General features: G+C 46.8%; 1 protein-coding gene across 2 annotated transcripts in view; it reads left to right on the plus strand.

Annotated features, from left to right (window-relative positions):
• MBOAT2 (membrane bound glycerophospholipid O-acyltransferase 2) overlaps nt 1-26,490 on the plus strand; it is a 124,258-nt gene extending 97,768 nt beyond the window's left edge. For both annotated transcript variants that reach the window (XM_080916037.1, XM_080916038.1), the window contains 9 exons: nt 2,375-2,430; nt 6,778-6,832; nt 13,398-13,578; nt 14,960-15,152; nt 18,066-18,169; nt 21,080-21,144; nt 22,317-22,449; nt 24,534-24,685; nt 25,874-26,490. In XM_080916037.1, coding sequence (XP_080772163.1) covers nt 2,375-2,430; nt 6,778-6,832; nt 13,398-13,578; nt 14,960-15,152; nt 18,066-18,169; nt 21,080-21,144; nt 22,317-22,449; nt 24,534-24,685; nt 25,874-26,099 — 1,165 coding nt within the window. In that variant the 3' untranslated portion in view covers nt 26,100-26,490. The remainder of the gene's footprint in view (nt 1-2,374; nt 2,431-6,777; nt 6,833-13,397; nt 13,579-14,959; nt 15,153-18,065; nt 18,170-21,079; nt 21,145-22,316; nt 22,450-24,533; nt 24,686-25,873) is intronic.
• The last annotated feature ends 315 nt before the right edge of the window (nt 26,491-26,805 follow it).

Below are 26,805 nucleotides of genomic sequence, written 5' to 3' on the forward strand. Positions count from 1 at the left end.
CCAAGTCAGTGACAGAGGAGGTCTTGTCCAGGCCCTGACCCCTGCCTTTGGAGTCCTAGAGATGTTCCTTGCCTGCTCAAGAATAGGAGGGAGGTTCTTTGCCTTGCCTGGCAGGCTATGCCAGATTCTCCTGACAGGGGAAGGGATTAGGTATTGGGAGTGCCCTTACGTCAATAAAGGTGCAGTGAAAGTAAGTGAGTCACACTAACTGTTCTGAAACCCACACACAGTGTGCTGTTGAGGAAAACACCTGTCTACTCTCTGAGGGGCTGTGTTGGTTCCTAATGGTGTTTTCTCTGTATAGCAGGCTCTGCCCTAAGAGGGTGTGGATTTTGACTTGGTCCCCTCCCTACCCCAGGCTCCTGTCTCCCAGCTGCACTCACCTCCACTCCATGTATTGAGTTTGTCAGTCTGTTCCTCTCCAGCTTCCTTAACTCTCTTTGATCCATTCATCCCTCCCGGAATTTCCAGCAACCCTTTCTTATCTTCATTCACAACACACGCTGCAATCTGTACTGGTTTGGTCTTCCTTTGTTGTAGTCTTGTGTATATTGTGCCCCTGGGAGCAGTTGAGCCAGAAGCAGTGGATTACCACCATTGAACCCAAGGGCAACACATGGGGCCGATGTCACCAGTGTTGCGGTCTTTGCAAGAGTGATTCCAGGAGCTCAGATAGGGTGGGGGTAGGAAGAATTTGGTGCTGGGATCTACTCGATCCCCACCTTCTTCCTGTCTTTGTTAGGAGTCAGCTGTGCACCTAAGCACCGCTCAGCCTCCCAGACCAGGGCGTGGTCCTGTCTGGACGTTCAGCATCCTTTGCACCTCTTGAGAAGTTACATGGAGGATGCAGATGCACAGTAGGTGCTGTAAAGACATTCGTTCGAAACTTACATCTCTTGGACATATTTATGATATACACCATATATGACATGTGACAGCCATAGCTGAACGCATCACTGTGTAGATGTCACGTAAAGCCGGCCATTATTTAAGAAGTTGTCTTAGTTACATGTGCATGGATTTAGAGTTGAGAAGGAATGGGCTTTTGTAATTCATTAGGAAGAGAATCGGACTGGGTGAGAACAATGAGTCTTTCCCCAAAGGAGATGGAAATCTCAGAGCATTTGTATAATCCTCAAGGACGGGAAGGATGTCTTTCCAGGCAGAAGTGACTGCTTGTGTGCAGAGCTGCCTGGGGGATTAGGCCAGCTGAGCAATGATTTCCTAGGTAACAGTAAGAACTGACTTTTAAGGGAGCCAAGAGAAATCCTTCCCTCCTAAGCACAGGGAGCTGGAAAACAGGCCTCATCTGACCTTGTCCCTTGGAGCTTGAGTCTTCAAGGGCACAGCTGTGAATCTGACTCCAGAGTGAGATGTGGAAGCAAACCCTTGCCGCTGGGTGCACACACTGGGAGACAGCCCCTACCCCCTCCTCTCTCAGCTGTGTAGCTGACAGAAACTCAGTATTAGAACCTCACTGGATGGAGCCTGAGTCTCTACCTCTCATGGTCCTGACCACCCAGTGAGGGTGATTCCATGTGATCCTTTTTGAGAGGCTTTTCCAGGATGGTGTGGTGAGATTCCTAGCTCTCTCACCATGCAGAGCACACGTTCTGCCTGTTGGCAAATGTAGCGTCTGATTTTACTGACACTTCAGAAAGTTGATTAGCCTTCTGAAAGCCGATGTCCTGAGGGGTGAGGTGTAGTGCGGTAACCATTCCCTTACTCGACTGCTTGGTTTTCCTTCAAGTTAGCCATGCAGATAGAATCTTACAAGACGAAGGAGCAATACTGCCTTTTCTTTCCTTAACAGATGCCAGCCTTCTCGGTTCTGGGTGGCTGGCATCAGCGTGCCCTCTTTCAGCACGGAAATAGCCTTCTGCCCTTTTCTGTCTCCTTGTTTCCCTCTTGCTGTTTGGCTTTACACTGTCAGACTTCTCACCCAACTTCTTTAGATTTCTGCTCATCCCCCTTTCCCTGGCATCTTCTGTTCCCTTTGATGTTCCACCTTGGGCAGCAGGCCCAGGGGGAGGTTGGAGGAGGCACTTAGTCACAAGCTGGCCATATCTGATGTCCCTGCCCTCATCTTAGGATGCATAAGTTGAAGGAGGCTGGCTCCCAGAAGGTTGTTTTTAAGCTTTTTTTTTTAATTTGCTTTTTAAAACCATAAAGAAGAAAAGCTTTGATTTTTCTCTTGTACTTCCCAAGGGCAGAGAGACCCTGAGTTAACTCTTAAAAAATCCTCTGCAAATTTTTGCTTTGGTAAAGACTTCAGGATTTTATTGCTATGTAAGCAGAATTGAGCCTTTTTCCTGTTTCATACGTGTTGCCGTAACATTCTCAGTTTAAAATATCTACTTTTGTTTCATCACAGCCCAATGATGATCATTACGCAGAAGATCACTAGTTTGGCTTACGAAATTCACGACGGTAAGAATCTGGAAGTTAATTGTTTATCACCAAAAAGAACCCTGTTAGAATAGTTCTTGGCTCAAAATATTACACTAACTCTATTCTCTATAGAGAAAGGGAAGGAGGGAACAGTTAGCTTGTTTAAGGTTATTAAAATATGCTTCACCCTCAAATCCTCTGTTTTCTTGACTTTTAATTTAGTTCAGTGATAAAATGCAAAATAGTCATGTGATCCTTATAATGGACTGTTAGTGTGAGTCACGTTTTATTCCCATTTTATTTGTCTTACATTTATATTGAAATCTGTATACTTCTCTTTCCCTAACCCCCTGTGTTCACAGCCATATATACATGTGTTTTCATAGATGTATATGCTAATTTAATAAGTGGATATAGGAAATGCCAGTAGTCAAGACTCCTTGGGGTTCCTTCGAGGTAGAAGGAACAACTCTGCTCCGAGAGTTTTTTGTCTGTCCCTGCATATGTGAACCCCCCAGTCCTGTCTGTGCCCACTCCCCACATGCGTGCAAGGCACAGCCTGGGCAGTTCTCAAGAGCCAGGAGGAGCTTTCTTCCTCTCCCCTACTGCCACTGAGAAGCGAGTTACCTGCTTCATTTAAGGGGCACAGAGAGAAGGAACAGATTTCATTGGTTCGTGTTTAGTCCCTGTGTGTTGAGCCGAAGCTCTCCTTTCCTGGGCAGGTGTTCCTTGAGGCAGCAGCATGTGCAGGGTGAGGCGTGGAGAGGCCTGAGGAGTCCCACATTCCGCACCCCTGCATCTGCTCTGGGCCTCTAGTCTCCATGTTCATAGTCCGACCCACACTAGACGTGACTTGTAGTTCTTGCATTCAGTGATGTGGGCAGAAATTCTCAGACCCTGGTTCTGTAGTGATGAAATCTATGCTGTGAATGTTGTATATGAGAGCACTCAATTGTCTTGGGGTGCTAAGACTCTTGTGTCTCACTGACAGGTCCGCCTCGGGCTCTGGAAGGAGAATATAGGAACATTATGGTCAGGAATATCATTCTGTCTATGGATCTAGAAGCACATAGATTTAATGAGTAGCTTTTGGTCAGCCTTGTCATGATTGAAGAGTTGAGATGCTTTAGCTTTGCATGTGATGACTCGTCCTGCAGATCGAAGCATTTCGTCCTACCCTATAGCTTCCTGGAGATCAACTGCCCTCCACCCAATACCTCAGGGCTCTGACCCCTCCTAGTCTCTTGATTCCTCAGTGGCTCTCACAAGGGGGGATATCCTTGTCTGTTTTGAGCACTCTAAGCCTATCACCAGCTTGACCTGGCTAAGCGTATTCCAATGAAGATCCGAAACAGTGGATGACAGACATGTCTGTGGTAGTGTCCGGAGGAACCCGGAAACAAGGTTCCTTAGAGTCTCCTCCCAGTGAAGTCAGGGACAGTGCTGGATCCCCAGCAGCAAGTATGGGAATGTCTGTGATGTGTCATCTGCCAGGAAGTTCATTAGACCTGGGACCCTGGGTGCTTGCCAGGGGCTGGTCAAGCAGACACCAGTGCGTAGCTGGTGTCAGGGTTGGAAATTCCTGGCGGGGAAGAAGATGTTGAGAATACAGCGTGTTGATACAAACACTTGCAGCCTAAGGAACACTTGTCTCGGTGCAGGGACTGTTGGCCTGCCAAGCTCCTGGCACCAGCAATGGGTCATGCTTGCGGGCAGGCCCTTACTGAGGACAGCGGCAGCAGGTCTGGGTCTCTCCTGTAGCTATTTAACTGCCACTCTAGTGACAGTGTTTACACCAGCATCTCCAGGAAGCAGACATCTTATCTTGGAAACTTCTAGGTGTAGTTTTGAGATATCTTGCTCCCATCGCAGAATCCAGCATCTTACCCTGATCTGATGGTTTTAAGCCGTGTGCAAGAGGTTACTTAGTTTTAGCACTGACGGATGGCACAGCCTGGCGGTGTGTTTGGTCACGACGTCCCCTGGAGAGTATGGGCTGGGGTAAGGGCTTTGTTTGTTTGGTTGATGTGATACAGCCTTCTTGATTTTACTTATGGAGCGTCTGTCAGCCTAGCTGGGTGCTTGTAGTTGATGAAGGAGAATGAGGAGTCTGCTTCCTGTCTTAGGCTGAACTTTATTAATTATCGTAGCGTTAGTCTGCTAGCTTAAAGTGATATCTTTATTTTTTTTAGTCATTTCTGAGTACTCAAATTTTGAAGGAAGGAGGGAGGCTGGGCTTGTACATATAGACAAAATATTTTATAATGGTGTTTTCCTTTAAGTTATTTATTTATTTTTCCATGGTTGGTTTGCAGTTTAAAATGAGAATGGCCTCCTAGGTCAATATCCAGGAGCCCCACACTACACCAAACACTTAGAAATGCTGCACAGCGGCTGGGGAGACAGCCCAGTGGGAAAGCATGAGTGAGGGCCTGAGTTCAGATCTCCAGTGCCCACTAAAGCGTGGCGTGGCAGGTTTATACCTGTAACTGCAGAGACAGTGGGGCATGACTACTGTCAGGGAAAGGAAAGGAGGGAGGGAGGAGAAAGGTTTTCAAAGGAACAAGATCCTCCTGTCATTAGGCAGCCCTAGAGCATTTGGAAAGGGTCAGTCTGCCTCGTGTGGGGACAGCAGGCTGTTGAGAGTGGTGTAGGCCCCTGAGGTCCCTTGTGTGCTCCTTTTCAGTGCAGTTTCTGGGGTGTTGTTTTCTTCACATGATTCCCCAAAGTAGGTTCATGTCCTTTGGAGGAAACTTGAAAATACAGATGTAAGAATCAGAGCTCTGGCAAAGCTCCCCTGAGGGTCAGAGCACCTGCCTCGTCATCTTGACCTCTTTCTTTTTCACAGGCTTGGCTTCTTCCTTCCTCTTTTGCAAAGTAGATTTATTTATTTTTATTTATGTGGATAAGTGTTCAGCTTGATTGTGACATATCACATGCATACTGTGACTGTGGCAACCAGGAGAGGGCACCATAGCTGCTGGGACTAGTTACTCACATTGTAAGCTGCCAAGAGGGTGCTGGGGGTTAAACTTGACTTCTGCAAGGGCAGCCAGTGCTGGTCACCGCCCACCTCTCCGACCCTGATTTTTATCCTCCATTGTTGTCAAAATAGCCGTGCAATTGTCTTCCCTTCCCTACTTATCGAATGTATAGGTGGTTTTCTTCTTCTTGTCATTATGCATGAGGTTTTGATGGTCCCAGTCAACATTTTAGGTGACACCCGTGATTATTTTATTAGACTGGGGCGGCGGCTGGGGGCTGGTCTGAGAGGAGAGGAGAGAAATGTTTCTTGGTCTCCATTCTGTCAGTGCACAGAAGCGTAGTGTGCTCCTTCATACCCCTTCTCCCTACTAGACGGAGGCCCAAGACAGCTTTGCCTTATGTACGAATATCGTCCGTTCAGATGTGTATGTCACATGATCGAGATCACACTGTATGAGTGAAAGCTTTCGAAGGTGGCTTGTTCTTTTAACATTTTTGCTGCTTTTGTTTTTGCTTGATGTAGTCTGGTTGGCCTCAGCCTTGGCACCATTCAGCTTTGGCTCCCAGACCTTTCTTAACTAATTATGTTCTTAAAATTCATTAATCATGAAGTTAACAATTTATGTGTTTTTTTAAAAAATAGTTCATTGCTTCTAGTTTTTGTCTCTGTTTATCTTGGTGTCTTTTAATGGCTTGAAATATATCCTTGGTCAGTGTTATCATTTTGTTTTATTTTCTACAAAAGTTTTCTAAGAGTATTGTTTGCATAATTTAGTCTTTCTTTGTCTTTAAGTTGGTTCTATTTTTCTTTTTTTTTCCCCCTGTTTTTGGAGGGGAGGGGTTCTTTCTTTAAATTGAATTTAGTGTTTTTTCTCTCTCTTTTTTTTAAAGCGTGTGGATCTAGTAACTTGATGTTTAGCTGTAGAAATAGCCTCCTGCTTGAGACAAGACAAACCAGACGAGTCAAGACGATGCATGTGCTTCCGGTTTTGTTCTCTGGCGTTGTAGCGAACAGCACTGTGGCTGCTTGCGCTGAGTGACATGTCCATGGCACTGAAGTTTAGCTGTCGGAATTCATCAGGAGTTTTAGTGTCTCATAGCACTTTCTATTATGGATAACAAGTCCAGAAGTTAGAATGTATTAACTAAGGGGATTTTTCTAACCGGATAATAATTTTCTTCAGGCTAGTACCTTTCATTCCGCAACCTATGTAGTGCTTAGTGTATAAGGGGCTAGGTGGGTTGAACCACGTGACGGGCCAGCTTTGATTGAGTCTGTGTTAACATGAGAAAGAGGCCATCATTATGCCCAAACAGGGAGTTAGCGTGCACATCAAGTGAGGCAAGCGCCATTGTTACGAGGAGATATAACTCACAAAGATGCTTCTTTCTGATTCTCAGGGATGTTTCGGAAGGATGAAGAACTGACTCCATCGCAGAGGGGCTTAGCTGTGAGGTATGTGTCTTTAGCTCCAGCTTGGTTTGTACCCTTTCACTGGCTCATACAGACCAGCCTTCTTCCCTCTGCACAGCTGCAGGCCACCAAGTTGTCCTGTGCTAGGCTGGCTGTCCCTCCAGGGCTCTGCCAAGTCCTGGGCTGTACTGTGGGTGCCTCCTGTGAAAGAGGAGGTGCACTGAGTTTTGTGTCTCTGAGACTCTCAAAAGACAGATGGTGTGTCAGCAACTGTAGTGATCACTGCCAGTAACTTGCTGCCCCCATGGCCGTGACTTGACAGCAGTGGGTGGGCCAGCGCAGTAACACTGCACAAAGGTGCACATGTTATTGGTTATTGTTTGAGGAACTCATCTGGTCATCATCTTCCTTTGTTCTGGGAGAGCTGCCTAAAGTGCGGTTTGGTTTCCTGGCCCAGTCTATTTCGATCTAATACATTAAAAGTGATATCCTCCTTTTACCTTTAAAGAGACTGAGTCCTTTGGAGTGGCTGCTGAAAGAATGAAATGAGGTCCACGGTGGTGGGTGTGTCGCTGTTCATCCTTTTGACCTCTGTGACACGTCTGTGCGTCTTCTCTATAGCCAGTCTTTCTACAGCAGCACGTAGCATTTCATACACTCCCTGGCGAGGCGTCTGATTGGTTCCTGACTTTCCTCTGGCCTTGGACTACCCCAGACTGTTACTTACAGACATCGGTTCTGTTTCCTTTTTCCCTCTCATGCACCCAGCAGGCCAGTGGCCAGTCCAGGTTAACCCCCCGCCGCCCCCCGCCTGAGTGGTGGAAGGAAGCAGACTGCAGGTACACATTCTTGCTGGCTGTATTAATTTCGAATTTCCTACTCTTTTAAAAACTGTGGTCCTTGGGGGTATAGAAACGGCTCAGCAGTTGCTGCTCTTGCTGAGGACCAGGTGGGTTCTGGGTGATCTGACACCCTCGTGTGACTTACTCAGGTATCACAGCACACACACATGCATGTGAGTAAAACACTCCTACGTGTTAAATCCTTCTTCTAAAAGCCTTGGTCCTTTGTATCAACAACAAAGCAAGTGCATTTCCTTAATTCCCTCTCTGAAAATATATTCTCCTTTCTCCAGAATTCTAGCACTCTCTCGCTCATACTCATAATGAAAAGGTAAATTTCTTCTTCTTCAGTGATGGAAAGCTGTCCATGAAGAGCAATATCCTCTCCTCTGCCATCCACACTATGTGTAACCGCATTGGGTTGACCTCACCCTGACTCTGAGAACAGCCCAGGTGAACTATAGACCAGGGAATGTCTCATTGTAGCAGGCCAAATAAGTCACTGACAAAGGCTGCCTGAGGCATGTGCTGGGAATCACTTGGGTTCCTCACTGTCTGTCAGTCTGCAGTTACAAACCCTCCACGCTTCCTGACGCTATCACAGAATACTTTCTTTTCTACCTCTGAGTTTCAACTGCCCACAGAGAATAGGACTCTAAGCTCACCTCTGACCTTAATTGGGTTCATTTTTTTCTTCTCCTCGGCAGGGTCACCCTCAGCTCTCAGGGAGGAGGATAACATTGTCACATGTGCCCTTCGAACCACCACACTCTTGTCACCCCTCTGCTGTAGCCCCACTTCCTCTTTTGTCTGCTGCTCTCTGTGCTTGGATGTATACTTCCTTTCTTGGTTGCCCTGAGTCTTCAGCCTTGTTGGTGTGACCAGCCACAGTGGCATCACCGGTCCAGCTGACCACTCCTCACTGGATTCCTGGACACCGCGTTCTCTTGCTTTTCTTCTTCTCTGCCTCCCCACTCAACCCTCCACCCCTCTCCTGTGTGACCGACTGTGGCTGTACCCCAGAACTTAGACCTGCGTTCCCCGGGTGCTTCCTCGTGCTCTGGTGGCGTGAAGCCATCTACTCAGCCCTCCTCATCATCTCCAGCCTCCCATCCCCACTGTTAAGTCAGTGGCCTTGCTCGGATAGCAATAGGTCTGCTCACAGTGCAGCCTCTGATTTCTGTCCCCTGCCACTTGCCTGTTAGCAGCATCATTTAATATTGGGGTGTGAGCGGGGAAATAGCAGACTTCATCTTCTCACTGCAAGTCCAGCAAACTTTCAGTCTTCTCCAGAAGGCTGCTTCTCACCACACCACCCTCTTCCTGGCCCGCTGCTAGATCTAGGGGTTGCTTTCCAGAATGCACTTGATTTTCTTCTGTAGCAGATTTTTACATTGTGTACATGTGTTGTGTGTGTGTGTGCATGCACATGTGCAAGCAGAACTCTAGAAAATGTTAGTAGGAAAAAGAACCCCCTTAGATTCTGGCTGGCCTCTGGGAGGAAGTGGGAAAAGTTGAACTTCTACTCAGAAGGCTACATAAACCAACTGAATCTCAGAGTGGCCAGGGATGGAAGTTCTGGAAAGGGGAAATATAATATCTAATATAATATCTAAAGGGTTAATTATTTCGCCTGTCTCTTTAGTGTGGCTTAAGGTGAGCCTGTCTCCCTAACATGGTCCCTTGTTCAGGCGATTAACTAGCCCGGGTGGCTAACTCTTCTATGGTTTTGGTAGCTTGGGGTATTGAGTGTCTTCCTGGGCTAGAGTTCTCATTCTCATGACCAGAAGGAACCAGTTTTCCTCCTTGAGCCTTTGCTGCTACTCTGCCATTGCTCCTTTTAAAGAGGTAACCGTAAAATCACCTGTGAGTTGGTCTAAAGTTGGGGAGGTGATCTAACCCATTTCACTATGGAAGTCAAGAGCTCCAGTTCCAGTGTTGGCCAGTGGGGTCATTTATTGTCTGGCCTGGTGTTCTCTTCTCCATCACTGTGTTCTGCCCCAGGCAGGGCTACTGGCTGTCTAGTTCTGAGGAGGTGAGGAGCCAGGGCTGAGTAGATGGCTTCATGCCACCAGAGCACGAGGAAGCACCCGGGGAATGCAGGTCTAAGTTCTGGGGTACAGCCACAGTCGGTCACACAGGATATTATTGGAATCTTTGCTTTTGAGTCCCTGCCCTGAGCTGCCTGTCCAGTTTCTGTCCTCTGTTCTCGTTGCACACGGGTGTGTATGAATGTGTGGTCACACCCAGCTTTGTGTATGGGTACAGGAAATTTGAACTTAGATGCTCTTGCTTTACACACAGTTACATTTACTCAGTGAGCCATCTCCCCAAGATTCTTTGAATAGGCTTTTGATTGTTTTAGTCTTGTATTTTTTTCCTCTCCCTTGATAAGAACCCCCCAATGCTTTCCTATGTAACATAAATTTCTAAGTTCTGACCACATCCTCCTCTGAAAGGAGCCCAGAGCTCCACACTCTTGCCTTAGTTTACACATTCCTTGTCTCGTTCTGGTGTGGGAGAACAAGGTTCCATCCTCCGGCATTCGTCCCGAGGAGCAGGAAGTAGCTGTGTGTCACCACACCCACATGCCCTGCCCTGCTTGCTTTCTAATGTGTGTACTGTTGGGTTTCACCTGCCCTCTCCCTGCCCCAGTGCAAGGTCCTAATCTTGAGAGCTCAGGATGCATATCATTGTGTCTCCATCTCTGAAATGGCCAGTGATTTTTGCCACAGGAGACATTTCCAGTGTGGGAGCCTGGAAGGGCTGACACCTAGGAGCTAAAGAGCAGACATCTTGTGCAGGACAGTGCTCTGCACCAAAGAAGTACTGGCCCTCAGTGAGTGAGGCTAAGAATGCCTGACTCTAATCCAAGGCAACACACAGTTAGTGTCAGGGGACAGACCAAATCAGCAAGTCTTTTGTGTGACAAGTGACGTAGTAGATGTGAGTATTACAGTGGGTGACCCAGCACTTCCCATGATCCCTTTGGCAGTTGAGCCAAATCTTTCTTCAGGGAATTTTGTGGCTGAAAAGAATCTTCTCTTGTGGGAACTATGGTGCCTGCCTGTGGTCCCAGCACTTAGGATCAGAAGGTCAAGGTCATCCTCAGCCGAGCAGCTGAGTTTAAGGATCACCTGGGCCACTCTCCATCCTGACTCAATACCAAAACCAGAGATGAGACAGACAAGAAAATGCAAATTAGCTACAGGCTAGCAGTGGCTTGGAACTTTAAAAAGAAAAAGGAAGGCCACCAGGCACAGTGGTTGACGCCTGTGACCCCAACCCCTAGAGGCTGAAGTAGAAGGACTGTTAGGAATTCAAGGCCAACCTGAACCACAGAGAGAGACACTGAGCTATGGAGCAAAACTCTCTCAAAAGACAAAAATGGGCTGGAGAGATGGCTCAGCAGTTAAGAGGACATACTGCTCTTGGAAAGGACCCAGGTCTCAGCATCCACGTGGTGGCTCACAACTGCCTGTAAATCTAGTTCCAGAGGATCTGACACTCTCTTCTGCCCTCCTCTGGCTCCTGCATGGTTATGATATACATTAATTCATTGCACTAATCCAAACTCTCTGTAGTTACTCGTAAAGAAAGATATTTATGAAAACCCTCTATAAAGACACACATGTACGTGATTAAGTAAATAAATTAATCCTGAAACCACATTAAAACAAAACATAAATACCACTACCAACCACCACAAAAATAAGTAAGTAATTAAATAAATGAATAACTGACAGACTGGGAAAAAGGATAGCTAGTCTCCAATCACAGTGGGAAGTGCAGGGTTGATCTCTGTCCCATCTAAATAACAATAAACTCCGGTATATGAAGGGGCTTCACATCTTTGTCCACAGAACATTTTCCATAGACACCGCTCTTGGTGTGCCGAGAGGAAAGATGGCCTCCAGCTTTGGTCTTCAGTAGATGAACTGACTGCCCACTAAACAGTACATACTGTAAGCCGTTTGGACAGGCCTTGAGGCAAAGGAATCACAACTGTTTTTGAGACATCTTTTCTCCTGTTTCTCGTGGTTCCCACAACAAATCCATTAACTGACCCCACAGGTGCACTGTCAGAAGCCACACTACATGCTGTTCCCAACCTCCAAGGTGTTGTCATCTTCTAGAGTCCCCTGCCTGGTCTTTGTGCCTCCACTGTGTCCACACACAGGGCCAGGGTGGTGCTTTTGAAACATGGCCTTTAAAATCTGACTGGTTTCCCATCTCATTCAGCATGGTCTCACATGGCTTGGAAGGCAGGCCCGTGTGATCTTACCTCAGTTAGCAGGCTTTTCTTCTGTCCTGTCTTCCATGTCTTGTCAAGTTGGCTGTCGCCGGGTGCACACCTGTGCCCTCAGCACCCCTGTGGCCTCCATTCCTCATGCCCTGGACAGCCCTCTCTTTCGTTCAGTCTCTGCCCAGATGTGCTTCACCAAAGAGGCCTCTCTGACTTCATGGAACAAGAGACTCCTTTGTCTGTGGCATTTAGCATCTCTGAAGTTTACATATAAATGCATATATATCTTATTTCTTATATAATCTGTTTTACACGTACACATACACACGCACACACACATACACACTGGTCTTTAAGCTCCATCTGCTGACTGCTCTGCAGACCCAGGAGCCTGTTGTTCACATGACTGACATACAGCATGCATTTGTTGAGTGAGCAGGTATGTGTGCAGTGAGAGCTGATTCCTTATGCCACACCATGCTCCTCTTAGGTTTCTTTCATTATGAGGAGGCTAATAAAAAACCCTCTGTAGTTGTTTGTAAATATCTTTTTGAAAGCTCCCCACTAGCTTCTTTTTCTATTGCTATAAGATATCTCAACAAAAAGCAAGTTAGGGGAAGGGGGTTATTTGCTTATAATTCTAGATTATAGTTTATCTCAGGGTTTCTATTGCTATGCTAAACCACCATGACCAAAGCACCTTGTTTGAGCTTACAGCTTTCAGGGCACCCTCCATCACTGAGGAAATCTGGGCAGGAACACCGGCCAGACTCTGGAGGCAGGAGCTGATGTGGAGGCTGTGAAGGAGGGCTGCTTACCTCCAGTCCCTCCTGGTTTGTTCAGCCTGCTTATGAACTCCAGGACTTCCTGTCCATGGACAGCACTGACCACGGTAGCCTGGGCCTCCCGTATCGATCGCTGGGAAAATATCCCGCTGCATTGTCTACAGATCGGTTTTATGGAAGAATGTTTTCGACTGTGGTTCTCCCTTCTCAGATAACTCTAGCTTGTGTCACATGGACAAAAGAAAAACCAACCAGGACACAGATCATCATAATAGTTACAGCAGCAGGAACTCAGAGCAGGTAGTCATTTCATTCCACAGGAAGCAGCAGGGAGAATGACCGCAGAGCCCTTTCAGCTAGCTTTCTTCTGACATGCTTGGTTCAGGATTCCCTTCCTAGGGCACAGTGCTCCCTACCGTGGGCTGCTTCTTCCTACATTAACAATCCAGTTGATCCCTCCCAGGTCAACCCGATCCACAAACTTCTCCATGAAGAGTCTTCCCAGGTGAGTGTAGGTTGTGTCAAATTGAAAGTTAAAACTAAGCAGCCCAACTGTCCAAAAGTTTCCTTGAGAATTCTCTGCTCCAGCCTCCCGACTTCTTACATGGATACAGATGAAATCTAAGGCGTCTTTTATTTCGGAAGCGGCAAAGGCGGTGAGCACATGACAGACATTCCAGTGGATCTACCTGAAAGCTTCTGCCACACCTCACAAGTGTGTCTCCTCATTGCAGGCGCATGCCAAGTCTCCTGGAGTATATAAGTTATACCTGCAACTTCATGGGCATCCTAGCAGGCCCGCTCTGCTCTTACAAAGACTACATTGCTTTCATTGAAGGCAGGGCATCCCACATGGCGCAGTCAGGTGAAAATGGAAAGGAAGAGCAGCATGGAAAAGCGGATCCGTCTCCAAACGTAAGGGCACAAGACTCCTCTGGAGCCCTGTGCTCCATGGTGTGTGCTTGTCTGTATGGTTTTCTGAAGAAGTCCAATGTTGTCACTTGTTCTAGTTTTTCTATTGGTTCCTTCCTTCCTTCCTTCCTTCCTGCCTGCCTGCCTGCCTGCCTGCCTTTCTGTGCTTGTGCATGTATGAGTGTGTGTACGTATGCACGCACATGCATGTTGTGTGGTTAGGGTTGAACCCAGAGCCTTGCCAGGGCCTCTGCTAACACAATATTAAGGCAAATAGTTCTACCATCAAGCTGCATTTCTTCCTTCATTCCCATCTTTTGTTTTTATTGTTTTTAAAGCATCCATGTGTCTGGTGTGTACCATGTATAGGTGGGTACCCATGGGGGTTAGAAGAAGGCCCAGGATCCCCTGGAGTTGAAGTTACAGGCAGTTGTGAACTATCTGATGTGGGTTCTGGGAACCGAACTCCTGTTCTCCTGAAGCAACAGAACTAGGCTGCCGAGCACCTCTCCAGCCCTTCCATCTTGTTGATCTTACTAACTCATGAAGCCAACGCTGACGGTAACCTCACTTTGAGCCCAGCCTTGAACTTGTGATTTTCCCGCCTCACCCTCCTCAAGTAGCCAAATTAAACGTTTGCACCACTTCCCTGCCTTTTATCTATTTCTCCATAAGTATCTTTCAAGCTGCTCTTGCAGAGGCACTGGGTTCTATGCCCAGTACCAACATGGTGGCTCACAATAGTTCATAACTCCAGTTTCAGGGAATCCAATGCCCGCTTCCGACTGCAGTGAGCACCAGACACAAACAGATCTGTATAAATAATATAAATAATATAAAATAAATAGATGCATTTTTTTGAAGAAAGAAAACAATTCTTTAGTGAAAATAATGCTACCAAGGGATGGGTCTTATGGCAGGCCCAGTCCATTGGAAAGCCTGTCCTTTTCTGGCTGTATTCTCTTCCTAACTAGTGCCAGTCAAACTCGCTCATGGGGTTGGGGAGTGGCTTAGAGGCTGAAGCACTTGCACAAGTGAGGAGCATAGTTTGGATCCCCAGAACCCATGTAATGGCAGTGGCACAACCAGCCTGTAGTTCATCCCTGGAAGGCAGACACGGGGATCCCCAGAGCAAGCCGGCTAGCATGATTAGCCACATCAGGGAGCTCTGCATTTGATTGAGAGACCCTGCCTTGGTGATTGAGGTTAATGGGGTTGAAAGTATTCCTGTGTGGGACTGTGAGGATCTGAAATGTCCAGGGCAAGGCGACTCCTGATTTTTGATCAGTAGAGCTAGGGTTTGTTGCAGCATTACGGATGTGCCTGGTGTGCAAAAGGTACGCACAGTGCTCTGAGGTTTGTGACTCTTGCTCACCCGTTCTAGGCAGCAGTTCTGGAGAAGCTCCTGGTGTGTGGACTTTCCCTGTTATTCCACTTGACCATCTCCAACATGCTGCCTGTGGAGTACAACATTGACGAGCATTTCCAAGCCACTGCATCGTGGCCAGCCAAAGCCACCTATCTGTACGTCTCTCTCTTGGCTGCCAGGCCTAAGTACTATTTTGCGTGGACCTTGGGTAAGTAGAATGTAGACTTGTTTTGACACTGAAGTGTGTTTTGTGGATATCAGGGAGTGTCCTGGGGGTGGGGGGGTTGTGTGTGTGTGTGTGTGTGTGTGTGTGTGCGAATGTGCACCTTGGACCAACTGTGCCTGGTGGTTTCAAACTCCCCAGTGACAGCAGTCCACCTGCCTCAGCCTTTTTAGTAGCTGAACCTACAAGCATGCCATTGCATCCAGCTCAGGAGTGCCCTCTTGAGGGTCTATAGTTAAAGATCAAGAACAATAATCAGAGTCACTTTGCAAAAGAAATAAACCCCCAAAGTTCATGTCCAAGGCCCACTTTATCATAGGATGGAGATCAGTGGTGAGCTGCGGTGATAGTGGATACCTAGCTAATGCCTGTCGCACGTTAGATTCCACGCTGGCTTGAACGGATGCCGACACTGTCTTCAGGGTACCTGCAACTTAGTATGACTTCATTACACTTATCGTTGTGACATCGGAACTTCACCAATAAAGCATGAAAAATCACATCAGCTCACAGAAGGGTCTGTGACACCCACCAGGGTGAACAAGTGTTAGAGGTGTGGGAGTGCCTGGCCTGTGACGGGTGTGGGGGAACTGAACAGGAAAGATGGGCTTGGGGAGGAGAGACAGGTCTTTCCCACCCTCCCTCCCCCACACTGCTTCACTGCCTTGAGAGGCTTTAGGTGGGCTGGCGTGGAGTGGAGGCTGATGTGGCGTGGAGCCTCATTTGCCAGTCTCTTGTCCCACTTACTACATCGTAAGTCTCTTTGTTCTGAAAGTTGCATGAGGCTCAGTGGACATTTGAACAGCACAAAGAGCAGGTCACAGCAAGGCTGAGCAGTTGGTGCTTGGCCTTTTACTGCGGCCTTTAGTTTATTACTGGAAAATGCGGTTTGGAACTCGAGTCCACGTTTTCAGCCTTTCATAGAGAAATGGGCCAGTTAACGTGGCTTTAGCCTGGCAGTTTAACGGTGATTAAAAGATAACGTTACCTTGTAAGACTTTTGAGACAGGGTCTCCCTGTGCATCCTGGGTCAATCTCAGTCTCCACTCCTTTCTCAGTCTCTGGGATTGATATCTGTGTGATCCATGAGATGCACTATCACGCCTGGCTTTGTGTGGTTTATAATGAGATTGCCTTAATACTATTTGTTCTTCTAGTCAGGTGTAAACATTAATAGTAAATGAAATTTCTTAAGATCCTTGTATACCTATTTAAATGCTGGCTTTAAACAGAGGGTCTGAGATTCCAAACCAACTTTGTCTTTTCAGGGTTTTTTTTTTTGTTTTGTTTTTTTGTTTTTTGTTTTTAATAGTCAGTGTTGCTATTGCTGAGATAGCTCATTGGATAACGGTGCTTGTTACCTGCCTGACAACCTGCGTTCAAACACACCTAAATAAATAAATATAATAAAAAATAAATTTGAACCATTGGATCTGTTAAACCACTAGCTATAAGAATACAGGTGTTCTGTTCCCGTTTGGATTTGATTAGCAACCTTGTGTGATGGGAATGGGTTTTTTTCTATATTATTAGCAGATTTTACCTTTAATCCTATTAAGCCTGCACGTTGCCATATTGATCAGCTCACGATAAAGGCTCATATGTATTTGTCCCCTCTAAACTTGAGAGAAGAGTAAATCTAGCTTGTGTACCCCTCAATTGTAATTTTTTGTTTAATCAAGTAAGTAGTAAAGAACAAAGCATGTAAGGGCAGGACCGGTGTCTGTGAAGGTGTTTTGCTGTATTTGATGGGTCTTAGCTTGTTTGGCCATGACAAACGTTGTGATCTGGAAACACTTCCTGCTAGTTGGACCCACTTGAGGCAGACGTTTTCTGGTTCCTGGTTTGTAAGCAAAGATGCATTGCAAAAGGGCCGAACAGCTTGTTCAGTAGTCGAGAGTAGGTTCCGGCCAGCCATAAGGCGTTAGGTCCTGCTTATCTATGATAAGGACCAGGGTGTGCATGCTGAGCTCAGCTGGTGTCTTCCAGGAGGTTGAGCACTTCCTGATGTAGTCTAACACTGTGCCGAAACTTCTCAGTTCTACCCGGCTTCTCAAGCTTCGCATCCGCTGCTTGTTAACTAACCCACTGTCCTTAATCGGGTTGTTATGTTTTCTCTGTGTGATGCCGTTTCTAACTTCTCTGAAATAAGTCAGGGCTGGAGAGATGACTGGGTGGTTAAGAACTCTTGCTGCGGGGCTGGAGAGATGGCTCAGTGATTAAGAGCATCAAGAATGCTCTTCCAGAGGTCCTGAGTTCAATTCCCAGCAACCACATGTTCCCTCACAACCATCTGTAATGGGATCTGATGCCCTCTTCTGGTGTGTCTGACAGCTACAGTGTACTCATATAAATAAAATAAATTCTTAAAAAAAAAAAAAGAACTCTTGCTGCTCTTCCAGAAACTGAGTGTGATTACTTACCACCAGCTGTCACTCCAGCTCCAGGGATCTAGTTCCCTCTTGTGGCCTCCGTGGGCACCTGCGCACAATGCACAGTTGATGTAAGCCCAGCAGGAAAGGGCTTGCCTGGAAAGTTCAGTGTCTAAAATGCTACTGTATAAATAAGAAGTCTACTTTTACTTCATAAGTGTGAGGCAGTGGATACACCTCCTGCAACACTGGAGTAGACGGCTCAGCAGCTAAGAGCATTTGTTTCTCTTGCTTGGTCCAGGATTAGTTCTCAGCAGCAACATGGTGGCTCACAAACATCAGTTTTAGGGGATCTGATAGCCTCTTCTGGCCTCCAAGGGTACCAGACATGTACATGGTACATATGATATATGTGCATGCAGAACTCATAAAAATAAAGTTAATCTTAAAAAAAAGAACCACATATGTATACATGTGTCTCTGTATTATATGCGATGTAATGACACGTCTTGATATGTCGTGACAGCTGACGCCATCAACAATGCTGCGGGCTTCGGCTTCAGGGGATACGACAAGAATGGAGTGGCTCGCTGGGACTTAATTTCCAACTTGAGAATTCAGCAAATAGAGGTCAGTCAATGATTGAGACGCTGGTCGCGTGACAGTGTCGGTGCCACAGTTGGCTTTCGTGGGTTGTGGTGTGCTGCCCCGGTGTTGGCCGCAGTAGAGTGCGCTTGCGCTTACGGAGGTTAGAGTCCGTAAGGACGGAGTGAAGCCTTAGTGGTGAGACCAGGACCCTGGGCGCTCACACGAGCAGCGCAAAGCAGGGGGCGAACCAGAAATGATGCCGGTCTTTCGACCGTTGAACCCATATGAGGACAAACTTTCTCCAACAAGGCACACACCTCCCAAAACTCCCAGACAGCACCATCAGCTGGGAGCCACAGGGTCACATGCGTGAGACCACGGGGGACATTTCTCACACACATGGCCAGTCAGGGTGCTAAGAACAACTGACCGAGCGCTCAGCATTAAAAAAGTCAACCGATAGGACCATGAACGAATTCCCTGACGTTCATCCATGTTTACTGGTGGTGGGACACCCTGAGGATGCAGTGAATGAGGCTGGTGACTTACGATCTGCAGGAAGCTTTAGAAAGTCCCAGAAAGTAGATTCTGACCTGGAAGAATGCATGGTGCTTGTAAATCTATGGTCCGTCTTAGAGTAAGCTGCATAGGGAGGGGAAACTGAAGCGGAAGGTGACCAGGTAGGCCCTGGAGGAAGAACATCCTGTGGGGTGGGAAAGGTTTAGCAGGTCACAAGGTGGCATTCGAAGATGGTGGAGGTGAGGCTAGAGAAGCCGAGCCCAGCACAGCCTCAGAAATTCCCAGCATCCATGGATAGTGGGCCTCTTATGACTCTGATTCCGGGGATCTGGTGCCCTCTTCTGGCTTCTAGTGGCACTGCATGCACATGGTGCTCAGACACAAGCTGGCAAAAAACACTCATACAATGAAAATAAGTAATGACAGGGCAGGGAGAGGAAGGGACGGCTGCTGAAGGTGGCGAAGGATTGGCATTTACAACCTTTGACTCTGTAGCACCTCTCTGAGGACCTTTCCCCATGGAGAGACTGTTTGCCATATGTTTCTATGCTAATGCATAACAAGGTTATGGTTGTTCCATACCTTGAGAACCAGGTATTATCCAGGGCTCATGAGGTGTTTTCTTGGGGATAAGAGGCCCGAGGACAGAGAAACATTAGTTTCTTGAAGGAAGCCATCGTGGGCACTGCTAAATGGCCCCAGATGGCAACTGAGGTGGGATCGGGAGTGGCCCCAGCGGGTCTGGTTTCACCAACAGTTCTGCAGGGAGGGGAAGTACAAAAGGTAGCCAACCCAGACCCTCTGGCTGTGAAGGCTGTAGGTAGAGGGGTGCTGAGGAGACTTGCTTAATTTTCTCTTACAAGGGGGAGATTAAGGGCTGGAGAGATGGTCAAGGACACTCACTGTTTGGTTCCCAGCACCTATGTCAGGCAGCTCGCAACCATCTGTAACTTGAGGGGATCTGAAACTCCCCTGGGTCCTCTGTAGGCACCTGTATTCGCACATGCATGCACACCCATAGAAGCTTCACACACACACAACACAGAAAATGAAGATTAAAATGCTGACTTAAAGGAGTTTAAAGATGGAGAGGCTCACTCACTGAGGCCCCTGTGAATGTAGAAGAGAGACAGGGTAGAGGCCACAGTAGGCCTGCACACAGTAGGCCTGCATAATGGCACGCCTGAGACAGGCAGAAGCACATGTGATGGGAGGTCTGAGATGAAGATGTAGCATATGGTGAGTTCTGTCTTGAGGCAGATGGATGGGCTGTGTCTGTAGTTGGAGGCAGGTCACCTCCTCTGAAGGATTTAGCAGACAGAACTCTGAAGTACCACTGCTGATCACTTCTTTTTTATGTAACCCCTCCCCCCAGTATTGCATCGTAATAATGATTTTCAAAATAGGAACAGCATCAGGTAGATTGAGGGCCTAGTCACAGCTGAGAACTATGTATGTAGGAGAAGTCTGGACTGTCACAGTTGTCATTCAGATGCTACCTACAAGCAGGGACGGTGGGCAGCATGCTGATCACAGAGTAGGCTTTTGATGGGTACATGGGTAGGAAGAAAAACTAAGACAAGAGCATCCAAGTTCTTGATGTGATAAAGACTGTAGAGTCTAAAATGCTAGAAGGGGGCTGGCGATGGAGTCACTCACAGTGACTGACCATGCACTTGGGGGTGGGGACGGGGGTGGGGGGCTTGGTTTGATTCACCATCACTATAACTGGATAAGAAAAGACAATCACATTGGTTGATGGTAGACAAGTTGTAGCCTAGAGATAAACATACACACTCAGCAAATGCTAGCGCTAACAAGAGGCTTCCCCAGCAAATAGCCATGCTCAAAGGTTTATGGGTTTATGGCCTGTTGCTCTCTGGAGGCAGTGTGGAGCTAGGGAGCTCTTTAAGGTCCAGAGGATCAAAGCAAGGCTGAGAAGCAGTGCTGGGTGGACATCCTTCACCTAAAAAGAGGCAGAGTGTGGGCCAGGTGGTCCTGCATGTGCTGAGATCATGGCATTCTGCCTCCTTCCGATCTTCCTGGAGACATATAAACTTTCATGGATGATGTTACTGTATTAGAAGAATAGTCTGGGCTGGAGAGATGGCTCAGTGGTTAGAAGCACTGACTGCTCTTCCAGAGGTCCTGAGTTCAATTCCTAGAAACCACATGGTGGCTCACAGCCATCATGGGATCCAATGCTCTCTTCTAGTGTGTCTGAAGACAGCTACAGTGTACTCATATAAAATAAATAAATCTTAAAAAAAAGAAAGACATTTTAGAAGACCAGTGTTCAGAAAGGATCCAGTGCTATGCCATCATTGCCAAATGATTTTTAGTTTTAATTTCTTAGTGTACTAAAGCATTATTATGTAGACTTAGAGCTCCATTATTTTGTTGGACAAAGAAAATGGTCTCTTTCTTTTTCAGATGTCAACAAGTTTTAAGATGTTTCTCGATAACTGGAATATCCAGACAGCTCTTTGGCTCAAAAGGTATGTTCCTTCGAGAGTCACCCTTAGACATGAGGCATGCTTTGGCATTAAGGACTTGAGGTTGAGCTTGCCAACTTGAGATTCTTCATGAATTATTAGTGCGTTGAATGACATGTGGTCTTAGTTTTACCCAGGGTCACCCATTAGCATCCACCAAAGCAAGGCCCTTTGGCTACATCAAGTCAGAACTTCTTGGAATAGAGTCACAAGTATTCCTATGCCAATCTCACCTTAGCTTGGTTCAGGCTCTGCTGGTGTCTGTGCCTAACCAGTGTCCTCTGTAGCTCTTACTCTTGTGTATTTGAGACTAATATTAAAAACAAACACACAACATACCAGCCAGCCCCTGGGCTTTCCCTGGTTTCTAGAACTGAATCAACAGTTTTATATATTTTGGGCATGGGACACACACATGTAGGACCAAAAGTCTCAGTCTCAGTTTATAGTCAGAGCACACACTATTCTTAAAATTATACCGGGAGGCTGCAGAGATGGTCCCTGAGTTCAGCATCCTCAAAATGGCTCACACGAATCCACAACTTGAGTTCCAGAGGATTGGCTGCCCTTTTCAAGCACTTCTAATAATATATATGCATGCTTGTAGGCAAGACATTCATACATGCAAAGCAAAATAATCTGAAAATCAACAACAGAAATCTTATAGCTGTGCCCTGGAGTACAGATTCTAAAGGTACAAGAAGAGCCCGGACATAGGGAGCTGGAGGTCAGTTGTATCTCACTCAGGAAGTGTGAGGTGGGTGGGGTAGCACACAGGATGGTGCCTCAGCCTGAGATAAAGGGCTGGGCACAGGAGTCACGTGAGCACAGTGGCCCTTGAGGACCCCGCGGAGACACAGTATATGTTGTTGTCATTGCTACCTTCCGGCCAGCCTTCCCAGTGGTTCTGTCTTAGCTCATATTGAGTCCTATCTCCTGTGTTAGGGAAGCAGACTATGTTTTATGGACTCCCCAAAACTGGAAGTGATCATTTTAGTAATTACATATACCAGTAAAAAGACAGAGCAAAGCTTATGCCTGCAAGTCTGACGCGTAATGACTGAGCTGGTGCCCAGGAGAAAGGCCGTTTGTTTTCATGTGCCCTGTAGCTCTGAGGGCTCTGTGAGCTTAGATCCACTCACTCCTCTTGGCTTTCCGTGTTTTCTGTCTTTTAGGGTGTGTTATGAACGAGCAACCTTCAGTCCGACAATCCAGACATTCTTTCTCTCTGCCATTTGGCATGGGGTCTACCCAGGATACTATCTGACATTTCTAACGGGAGTGTTAATGACGTTAGCAGCTCGGGCTGTAAGTATCAACGTTTTTGTTTTATAATTCAGGAGTGACTCTGCTTCTTTGGCTGTGATCGCATCACCTGCCCAGAAGACGTTAGGTGTGTGGCTGTTCTCCAGAAATGAGTTTTCACCCCCATGCCAGCCTCCCTGCTAACTGTACTCCAAGAGAAGCCATGCTCCTGTCATATAGGAAGTCTTTAAATACGCTATGTGTCTTTACTGCGTTTTCTGAATGAGAGATGACAGAGACGATTCAAAGGCATGGGTCTCTTCTAAATCATTTGTTTCCTGAGAGATGTTACCTTTGAGGCCTCTCTCAGTTCATAGTACAGTATGATCACTCCTAGAGAAGGGGCTGGGCTTTTCCCAGTAGGAGACACTGTGGATTATGGATGTGGTACTAAACCTGGAACAGTTTGGGGAAACATTTGACATCGCTTCATAATATGGAAGAGAAAAGGGGGATTAGTTGGTATGAGTATCTGAAAGTCCACTGGAGGGAAGTAATGTGTCCAAATGTGTTTTAACAAAGCTTCGTAGAGTGCTTCCTGGGTAAAGTTTAACAAACCAGCAGATACTCATGTACCATGGGAGTATATGAGGGAAATAGCAAGAAATAGCAATACATGGAAATAGCAAGAAATAGCAATACATGGCTGTGCCTTCTGGTAGTTGATAGTCTGGCCAGGGGCATAAACATGGATATGTATGTTCTGTGTGTGCACCTGTATGTACATCACAGGGCACAGACAATAGAATCCATGGGCTTTATAGATAGCAGCTATCAGGAGAGTTTCAAGTTCTCCTGGTTGGATTGGTTAGAGATGAGCCCATTAGGACAGATTTTGTCTGTGTGCTTTGACAGACAGTGGTATTTCAATACCAACTGGAGTATAATGGGGACAAGATTGTATCTTAGGCATGGGCACAGCATTAGGAAAGCTTAAAGCCATGGCGTATTTGGGAAATGCCAGGGAGGTGTAGTTAAAGCAGAGAGTTCCTGTATGTGTGAGTAGTAGATAGTTCTGGGTGGGAAGAAAGGAGGCAAGCAACGGCAAGAGCCTGAGCATCAGCCCAGAGCCTAGTCCCATTCTCTGTTGCATCAGAGAGTCAGGGGAAGTAGGACTTCTGTTTTCTCAGCAGACTGTACTTAGGGCCTCCAGTGCTCCGTAAGCACACTAGCACTGAGCTACATCCCCAGCCAGCAAGGACTTTTAAACATGGTGGAATGGTGCTGAAGGAAATGGCTTGTTGGTATTAGATAGAGTGGTTTAGAAAGAGCTAGAACAGAGGTCCCAGGTGCCAGGATTTGGTTCTAGCCTCTGAGAACTATAACCATTCACTACCACAGTTCTGAGGAACCCATGTGGCATCTTCGTAAGGTTGTGCTCCCCCTGTGGGAATGGTAAGACACACCAGACATAAAAGAAGAAAGAAAAATGAGGTGTATGATAGAAATGGGAAATCGTGTTTGATTAAGTCTGTACACTTTAAAACTGCAGCATTTGGCTAATTTGAACTGTTTTATAAAAAGCTGGGCACATAATAGCTGAGTCCACTTACCTAGAATGCACAAGGCTCCAACTGTAACAAATAAGCAAACATACACTTTTGAAAGGCCCTTCCCTGTTTCCGTGTACACTGATCAGAACTGAGTTCATAGGTCCTTCTGGTCTCTCACACACTTGGAGGCTGAGCAAGAGTTCTGCTGCCTCACTCCCTAGCAAGAGAAGAAATTGGAGTTCCAGTGAAGGCATGCGCAGTCTCTAATTTACCCAGCGCTCTTTAGAGACCTCTCATCGGTGTCTGTTGCTAACTCTCTTAGGAAACTTTATTTTAAACAACTTCAAATCCACAGCAAAGCTGCAGACAGCTCCCTGAGGCCCTCTGCACAGTCTGCCATGTACCTGCGCCCTTCCCCCAACAAAGTGTGCACTGCTGACTTTGGAACCAGCTTGCTCTGGTGGCAATGGCGATCCAAAGCAGGCTGCGGTCTGAGAATGTTACTCTGCAGGCTTGAAGAAGTTACTGTCGCCAGTTTATATGTGATGTCAACCTAAAGACGTGGCAACCTCTTGTGTCTTTATTTCCTTTCAGGTGAGAAATAACTTTAGGCATTATTTCCTTGAACCTCCTCAACTGAAGTTATTTTATGACATCATGACGTGGGTGGCGACACAAGTAACAATAAGTTACACGGTTGTCCCGTTTGTGCTTCTCTCTATAAAGCCATCGTTCGCGTTTTACAGGTGAGTGGCGCCCTCCAGCGGTTGGGAGGACATGGCTGTGTTTTCAGAGGAGGGTCCTTTCTAATTGGGTAGAAATGGAACAGTAGTGATACTCCAGCCTCATTTCTGCCCTTAAGTATGCTGTCACTTACTGCTTAGTCCTAAACTAAGCTCCTCCCGTTGAGCCCAAGGGTGGAAGTATGGCTCTCTTGGTGTCCCCAGAGGGGGAACCTGCTGCATCGTGGGAAGACATGGATGGGAAAGGAATGTGGAGAACACATCACCAGTTACTAATTACCTTGATTTCCAGTCACAGAAGAGGAGAGGGTTGGACTTGTCCTATTCTTGTCACATTCTCCTGCACTTGACTGGCCGCTGTGGTCCTCTGTATTTCAGAAGTGGCTGTTGTGAAGTCTTGGTTTTCCTTGCTCTTTCCTCCCCTCCCTGCCCCTCCAGTGTTCGAGTCCCCCATGCTAGTGGTATCTTTGAAGTTAGAATCTTGGTTCTGTCTAGTTCTTCATTTCTGTGGGATTTGGGGACTTAGCACAAGAGTCTGTGATTAAAGACTTAGACCCAAACATTAGAGTTGAGCTTTATATTTACATAAAGACAAATGATGGGTGAACGCACCCGTTTTAACAGTCACTCATGTGGGTGGGTAGACTGTTGGCTGGATTGTCTGTCCCCTACTTTTTCCTCCAGCCACTTGGAATCGGGTTTAAGTCCCTTCAGTCCCAGAGTCCATACAGGGGCTGATTTTCTGGTGGTTTGTTGGGTGTGATCTGTATTTGTGGAAATGACATCAAACAGTGCTGGTTACCTACGGCTCATGTTGTTTCAGTCTTGGTACCTGAGTGAGTGACTGTGGGTTTCAGAGGACAAGCAGTGACTGGACACTTCATATTTAGTGCTCTCCGGTGGCCCCACATGTGATTTTTGTGGCTAAGTTCAGAATGCTGCCTCTGTTAATAAATGCCTTTTTACTTTGTCCTGGGCAGCCTCGTGACCCTTAACAAAACACTGGATATATGTTCTGAGCTGGAGGAGCTTGGGAGGGCGGGGGCGGGGGGGGGGGACAGAACTGCAGTTACCCACACCCCAGCCTATACTGTGGAGGAAATGGAAGAAGAATGCAGTGGATAACCCCATCTTCAGGGCCCTGGGTGTTGGCAAGGGTGTAGTTGATAACCATCTCCCCTTTTCTTTTAGCTCCTGGTATTACTGTCTTCATGTCTGTGGTATCTTAGTGCTACTGTTGCTGCCTCTGAAAACGTCTCAAAGAAGAAAGAGCACACAGGAAAATGTTCAGCTCTCACGGGCCAAAAAGTTTGACGAAAGGGAAAATTCTCTGGGACAGAACAGTTTTTCCACGATGAATAACGTTTGCAATCAGGACCAAGACACTGGCTCCAGACACTCGTCACTAACGCAGTGACAGGAAGGACACATGATGGCTGTTCCCCGTCTGTGAACAGAAACCAGTCCTGACGCCTTTGCAGAGCCTCCTGTTTAAGGAAGAGAGACTAACCGGGTGGAGTGGGGCGGTCTCGGATAGGGGATTTCCTGTACGCTAGATTGGAAATGGAATGAAATAACCCCTCCCATGCCATGTCCCTGTGGGTCATGCCTTATACAAAATCTTCCCATACGTCAATAGGGCACTCTGACCTCCGCATAGGCCCTCGGGGTCATATGTGTACCCTGTTGCTGAATGTACACTGCGTATCCCAAGGCACTGAAGAGGTGGAAAAATAATCATGTAGTCTGGATGATTAACTTTTTCCAAATGAATGTCTTGCCTTAAATCTTCCGTTTCCTAAAATGTTGTTCCCGGATGGTATTTTCAAGGTTAATATCGTGAGGAGGCGGTTTCAATCGTTGATATGCTGTGCTGTAGAGAGGATTGAGGAGTCTAAAACCGGATATTTAAGATCGTGGGTACTTTAAAAATGCAATAAACATCTCAGTATTCGAAGGGTTTCCTTAAGGTATCTTAGAGAACTGTACGCATGGTGGAACTGTAAACAGTCAGGGCTTAATTACAGGTAGCTTATTTTTCTGGGAGCATAATAACCTGGTGTCAGTCGGGGCCCTTCCAGGAGGACCTTCTTAATCATAATTAAAGGTTGGCAATGTGATAT

This window comes from Micromys minutus, assembly GCF_963924665.1.
Source record: "Micromys minutus genome assembly, chromosome: 1".
Classification (NCBI taxonomy): Eukaryota; Metazoa; Chordata; class Mammalia; order Rodentia; family Muridae; genus Micromys; species Micromys minutus.